Source organism: Ornithodoros turicata, chromosome 1, assembly GCF_037126465.1.
Source record: "Ornithodoros turicata isolate Travis chromosome 1, ASM3712646v1, whole genome shotgun sequence".
NCBI classification, from domain to species: Eukaryota; Metazoa; Arthropoda; class Arachnida; order Ixodida; family Argasidae; genus Ornithodoros; species Ornithodoros turicata.
This window is the reverse complement of record NC_088201.1, coordinates 59,207,834-59,215,150: the sequence shown is the minus strand read 5'-3', so window position 1 is coordinate 59,215,150 and position 7,317 is coordinate 59,207,834. Positions and strand designations below refer to the sequence as shown.

General features: G+C 45.9%; 1 protein-coding gene across 1 annotated transcript; it reads right to left on the bottom strand.

Annotated features, from left to right (window-relative positions):
- Positions 1-2,347: 2,347 nt before the first annotated feature.
- LOC135399218 (acanthoscurrin-1-like) lies at positions 2,348-3,738 on the bottom strand. Its single transcript, XM_064631006.1, has 3 exons — positions 3,639-3,738; positions 2,651-3,092; positions 2,348-2,467 (listed from the first exon to the last, which is right to left on the bottom strand). Exons 1-2 carry the CDS (start codon positions 3,648-3,650, stop codon positions 2,655-2,657), a joined length of 450 nt encoding a protein of 149 aa, XP_064487076.1. The 5' UTR covers positions 3,651-3,738; the 3' UTR covers positions 2,348-2,467; positions 2,651-2,654.
- Positions 3,739-7,317: the final 3,579 nt, after the last annotated feature.

Genomic DNA, 7,317 nt, shown 5'->3' with positions numbered 1-7,317 from the left:
GTCCCTCGACTACATTTACTCCCCCTTTTCGTCCCCGAATCACTCCAGGTCATGATTTATTTGTTGTTGTTGTCCCCTGGCCCTGAAATTTACTCTCCAGGACATCAAATAGTTACTAAACTTCACAAATGGTCCTCTGAATGCAACAATCTACGCAAAATATGTGTTCTTTGTGAATTTGATGGTACTACAATGGCTATATAATTACGCAATTTTTTGCCCTCAGAGTAAGCAATAGGGATTCTTAGTTGGTAAATTTGTCTATGCACATCACATTATTTCATCTTACTCGATATACCACGGTTCACGGTTTAATTCAAAGTATTTTCATTCATGCACACGGATTAAGGACTGTGATGACAAAGCGTGAAATGCAGTGCCCACTCTGTGACATTCATTTAATCCCACACACGTTTAGTCAAGAAAGAGACTAATGGTTGTGGCAATTCATTTAGACCACAAACGTACTAAATTTGCACATATAGAGCAAATTTAGACCTTTGTGCATCATCCTTTGCAACGCTCCTTTAGGAAGTCGTTGGCGTACATCAGTCACACCCTACGTAGCATAATTTAAATATCTCCCGCAGTCGGTAATTTGAATACGTGTGAACCGTTATTTGAACCGGTTGACGGATTTTTTTAACGGTACAGTTTCGGTTCAGTTCCGGTTCAGCTCCAAGATGGCGCCAATAGTTTCGGTTCGGTTCAGTTATGGTTCGGCTAAAAATAACGGTTAATAACGGTTTTCGGTTCAGGTTCGGGTTCGGTTCGGCTCGACGAACTCGGCGGAAAGGGTGCTTCACAATTTTTATGCGCAAAAAAATCAATTTAAACTTTGTCACTTTGACGTTTTCTCTTCAGCAGAGTTTTCAGCAATGTCCCCATGTCCCCCCCATGTCCCCAGGCACCTTGAGGCTTGTGTTGTGTCTGTCCATTTGTTTGTTCCAGCCTCAGAACAATTACTTCCCATCATGTTCACCAGATGCCGTGTCTTGTACTTGTGTCGTATGAATGTCTGTGTGAAAGGAGAATTGTAGAGATGATGTGGGAGCGAATGCGTGTCCCGTCAGTCAAATTGAGGCCCCCAGGCAAGTCGTCGGATGCCAGCGTGGTCCAATTGGTCAAGGCGCTGGACCGGTAATCGAGAAATGCCTGGTTCAAATCCCGTCGCTGTCTGGATTCTTCGACGGCTGCCATATTTCAACTGTTCATGTCCCCAGGCACCTTGAGGCTTGTCTTGTGTTTGTCCCTTTGAATGTTCCAGCCTATCCGAACGATTACTTTCCATCATGTTAACCTTTCTATACCGGAAATTACAGTTCTGTTCAATAAGCTTTTCTTATTTGTAGATGTTAATAAATGTTTGTAAGATGCAGATGTTTGCGGTGAATGTGATACAGTTATATCGTGTATGTTACTGATATTCGTCGATTTCGTTCTTTTTTGTTAATGGCATGAAGTCGTGCAGACGGGTTGTAGGTTCATGTTAGGCACCTAGTTCAGGGTTGTTAATTAACTGAGTAAAAGTAACTGAGTACGTGTATTTACATTCTTTTTTTGTATCTTTCGTGAAATATCAGATATATTTTCATTGAGGAACTTTTATCTGCAACTCAGTTGCCCTTGTCGGTGACTTTTGCTATTTCTTAGTTGTTTTTTTTTTATTTCATTATAAAAAGACAGTGTCTAGGCAACCGTTGCTGCGTTCTACCTGTCAGCAGTGGGTCGGGTGGGCTACGGTGCCGCCGCGGTTTTGCGCATGCGCAATGCCGCGGCTCCTGGACCAAGATGTAGAGGACGGTGCCTCTCCGTCGGTCGAATTAGTGCTCGCGCTTCTGTGTAGTGCCGATAGACGGCGCTGAGTAGAAGGGGGCTCGGGGGAGGGGGGGCAATGGGCTGCTCGGCTGCTCCTGGCCAACGCGAAGCGGGGTCTAATTGCCCTTGCACTGACTCTACCTTGGACCACCGTGTCCTGGACTCTCCTTCGCCGATCCGCCGTCGTCTCCGTCGCACTGTCGTGGGTACCTCAATATATTTTTGTTTTTGCTCGTTTGTTTCTGTTTCTTCCTCTTCTTTTTCTTTTACGTGTGGGCTTCGGAACTGCTGTCTTGTGCCTCACATAAGTATCCAGGGATTTGCTAGGACTGTCCACTTTAAACCGCTTTGCACTTTATCCGTCCACTCTATACCGCGTATTACCTGGGTGCTTCATAGTGGTAGCAGTGAATAAAGTTCTGCGTTTCAGCTATTTGCCAGTTGCAAGTTATGCACAGAGTATATATAGACAGAAATGACATAGGTGAAGAGTAAATGCATGAAGATAGAGATTGTTTATTTACATGATATGTACAAGAGGAGGTAGAGTGACCTGATTTTCAAGGTCCAAGGGCAGCTTCTTCAACGGCTCGCGCTGTTAGAAGCTTGCGTTCTAAGGCGAAAAGTCCGGAAGTCGCAGAAATGTCATCTAAGAACAGGAGACAGAAAAGAATATTCAGCAAAACACGGCCATTATCTTGCGTATGAAAAACACACTGACCATCGAAAATTTGACCATTTATGGTCAAGCACTTGAACGAAAACAAAGGCATTGCGGGTGGCAAATCCATAGCGGCGAAAGTATCCAGGTGTGTGGGTATAGAGTACTCACGTGATTAATGCCACCCGTGGCCGCCACCGCCGTGACTGCCAGCTACGACAACAGCCTTTCCTGCACTCAAGTGACCACCTCCCAAGCCGCCGAGTACGTGACCACCACCGAAGCCGTGACCACCACCGTATCCACCTCCGAAACCTCCCTTCAAGACGACAGCGTGTCCACCTCCGTGGCCGTATCCACCGCCGTGTCCGCCCAGATGGCCTCCACCACCGTGGAGCTTGTGCACGTGGTGAACAGTTTTGACAAGGTATGTTGGTCCTCGAAGGGCCTGAACGTGGCCGCCACCATGGCCACCGAAGCCGCCACCATGGCCACCACCAAGGCCACCCTTTAGTAGGACAACGTGTCCACCACCATGCCCGAATCCGCCTCCAAAGCCACCATGGCCTCCAGCGGTAACGGCAGCAACAACGCTAAGAGCGACGAGTGCAACCTGAAATGGAATGCAGAGGAACGTTTTTTTCTGTTGATCTCGAGTATCGGCTCAAGAGAGAGCTAAGATCAATTAATGGCTGCCACAATGTCTATGCTTACAGTGCACATAATTTACATTCTCGACGTTAACCTGATGTTTAAAACACGGCATATTGCATTAGGGCATCGGGGTATTCGTGCACTCCGAGTACGTTTGGTACCTGAGGTTGAGAATACCAAGCATACTGAAGTGACGAAAACTAAATTACTTGTGCTATACACAGATTTTCGAATCCAATACCATTTTGGCATAGCGCTCGCTTCTGTACTACCGGCATCAATGCCTCACGAAACTACTTGAAATTCAGTTGTTTAGTTAGGGTATCGGTATATCATATTTGAATAATGCATAATTTTTGGATTACACCTGGGAAGTTTGTAACACGTTGAGCACAAAACAGACAAAATTTGTCCAAAGAAACGTGGAGGTTTCCCTTCAAGTTCCTTTGAAAGTAGCTACGTTCGCTTTGAAGGCGAATAACGTTAGAGCAAGAGCTACACTTACAAAGGTCCTCATGGCTAGAGATGATGAGACGAACTGATGTGACCGCCATAGAAACGTTTCGCCTTTATATATCCGAAATCCAACCAGAGCACCGGTTCCTCGGCAACTCTTTATTTTGTCCTCTAAAAATGTGTCTGGGCCATTCATGGGAACACCTGAGCACGGGAGAGAAGGTTTCCGTAGCTTCGGCCGCAAAAGAAAAAAGAAACAAGTTCTTCTCGCCCCAGATTGGAAACGATAGCGGGAGAGTTTTCCTCTATTATAAGACGGTCGGACTCAATTTGGGTGGAGCTCTGCAATTTACATGCACGGGGTTGATCGACCTCCGTCAAGGTCCCCGAGTGCGTATACGTCTGCACGTGTAACAGCAGCACGGAAGCAAAGGTGAATATGTCGAAAGTAAAGCGCGGTGATGAAAGGTTTCAAGATATATCCTAAGTGGTGACTGACGGGCGTCACCCAGGTCTTCGCAGTGGAATCGCAAATATGGATATACAGCCCGGGTGGTACACATCACATGTTGGGGTGGTACCGTTATACTAATTTTGCTATTTTTAGTACAGTACGAGTATATGCAAACAACGTGTACCAATACAGACAGGAAAAGTGAAGTGAAACAAGACAATGTGAGATGATATACATATACAGGGTGTCCTTTTTTTTTAGGCGATATAGATTTTGCATAAAAAAAACTATAAGGGCTATAGACATGCTGTTTTCACTTCTATCATCTCTGGGCCGGCGGACGTTCTTGGCCATATGTTGCTCGACCGTCAAATGACTAATTACCTAAAATCGTTAATTAACTTTTTAATTATAAAAGCTACGAAGTTGTCCCAATGAGAACATCTGTTCCTTTCGGTGACCTGATATCGTAGCCGTTTTCAGAACAAAAATCCGTTCGGTAGATCGTCCGCAAAAGAATCGTGAAGGAACACCATTTTTTTCTTTATTATGTTCATTGCGCATCTTTGGAGACTCGTCTTTCCTTTGCCCCCAATGTGAGAGGGTGAAAGAGCACACTGTCGCCTCTTGCGTCCTGGAAAAAGATTAACAGAAAATGCAACACAAGATAAGGGCAGTTCTGATAGCATCACCCGATACATGTATTTTTGTTTTGTTTCCGCAAGTTAAAGCTAATCTTCGACGCATGAGGCGGCACTGTGGCGGCATCTTCGACGCATGAGGCTCCTTCACCATCTCACATTGGGGGTGAAGGAAAGACGGGTCTCCGAAGATGCGCAATGAACAAAATAAAGAAAAAAATGGTGTTCCTTGACGAATTTTTTGCGGACTATCTACCGAACGGATTTTTGTTCTGAAAACTGCTACGATATCAGGTCACCGAAAGGAACAGATCTTCTCATTGGGAACACTTCGTAGCTTTTATAAATAAAAAGTTAATTAACGATTTTTAGGTAATTAGTCATTTGACGGTCGAGCAACATATGGCCAAGAACGTCCGCCGGCCCAGAGATGATAGAAGTGAAAACAGCATGTCTATAGCCCTTAGTTTTTTTTTAATGAAAAATCTGTATCGCCTAAAAAAAGACACCCTGTATAATAGGGAGTTATTGAGAAAACGATAAGCAAATACAACGCCTTGAAACACAGAACGTTGACAAAAAGTATGGAAGGTTTTACTGAAGGCAACTGTTTTGCTTGTGCCCTGGACATCTGTTCAAAGACTTTATGTAGTGATGTTGTACTATGGGGAACAGGGGCTAGAGAGACCATAGCAAACAGTTTATTCCCTGTACTAACAGCGGACCTCCAAACCCCGAACTAGCTCCCGCTCCTTGTTCTGCTCACCCGTGCTCCGGTGACTTTGCCGTTGGTACTTACATTAGGGTCCCTCTCGGAAGTCTTCAAACTCTTCATTTACAGGTTATCTCCTTCAGCTTGTAGATGTCTTCGCGTTTTTTGTTGCATGCACATTAGCGGCCCGTCCTGTCGCCTCTCACCGTCGCATTTGTAAAATATAAGTCCAGGGCTGTCCTGAGGGGCCGTCACACACTTTTGAGCTGTAATTCGCGTAAGGACATGGGTGCAAGGGTTGACAAGAAATCGGTCCCTAGCATTCCGACGAGGATGCTGTCTTGCTTTTTCCCGGGTGTTTCGTTCCTTGTGGACGTCTGCATATGTCTAGTCATGTTTCAAGGCTGTTTCCGTCGTAGGAACGGATGTCCGCAGTCGTCTTCCCATGAGAAGTTCTGAAGGCGGGAATCCCTCTGTTTCGCAGAGTACCTCTGTGCTCTGTTCCTGATGTCACATGGTGTGCCAGTAAGGCCTGTTCGGGGTCCTGCATAAGCTTGGCAGTGTCGTCTGCATTGTTCTTTCCGCTTGACAGTGACTTTGTGGACAGTGCATACGTGCACGTGCCTTTTCTGGCTGACGTTTCCTTCCTAATAAATAGATGCTACCGTATCTACTTCCCCATTCTCAGAGAGGCTTCCAATCCCTGTCTACCAACGTATGGTCCGTCGTCAGACTGTCTGACATCCCAACCTGTGCGAACCTTGTCTTCAGAGCCCGAACAATCTTCTTGGTTGTGGTTATGCTTAGTTGTACCACCTCGAAAAAACCCAGTTGCACTCGACCACAGTTAGGTATATTTTCACCAGCGTACGTAACAGAGGTGGATCCGTATAGTTGTCAATGACCCCTCTCCGGAAGCTTGTACAGCTTGATAAACAAATGTTCTGTTTGTAGTGTGTTGAGCTTCTGGCATGTCTGGCATCTGCTCCCGTAGTCATAATTGCTTCCACTAATTGCTCACTGGCCTCCACACCGACTCGTGCACTTGCTCCACATCGCACAATGCATTGAGACCGTTGTGGACACTCTCAAGTACTTCCTGGTGAACTCGGTGGTATCACGATCCTCGACCATCGCGTTAGTAGATCGTGCGTCACTGACAGCACGGCCGCCAAGCTTGTGAATTTTATTCTGTGCGTCCTCACGCTTCCACCTTCGGCCACTGACTCGGGCAGTATTCCAGGATTATTCTCAAGACCGAGTCTTTGTCAGTCACTTTTCTCAAACGTTAAGGCGTCTTAGAATACGCCCGTGACAGTTAACCAACGATAGCGTTTCTTAGTGCCTGTTTAGTTGCCAAACGCAGCACCTTTGAAGCGCCGGTTTTCGTCATAAAACGTCTTCTGTGCGCATGTATTTTTCCGGAATCTATACTATATATTCGGGAGCGTACTTTAAGCTGTGCGACGCCGCTGCAGCTATGACGTCAGCTCGTCAGTTCTTCCGATAGAGTATGGTACCGAGGGTTTGCGTTGTGCTTCAACTGTGAACTGTATAGGACGGCGAAGTACATTCAGAAGCACTCGTGTGTGGCCCATGCGTCTGCGAGGCGTTTTTTTTTTTTTTTTCTGTCTGAGCTTACTTCGGTTTAGCTACATCGCAGGTGAAGCAAACAGATATCCGTTATCCTTCTGGAGACTCCTGTAGCATAACTGCACCAAGACCGTACTCCTAGAGTTGTAGTTGGCCAAAATGTCAGTGAGTGCTTTCGTGAAATCTTGAAATATGCCTTTGATTGAGTTGCTGTTCATGTCCAACTGACTTCTTTTGCGGAAGGTCACGCAAGGCCTTCGTCATGTCTGCTTGTTGTGGCAAAAACATGGGCGAATCTTTCACGTCAGATTGAAGTTTACAAGGCAGT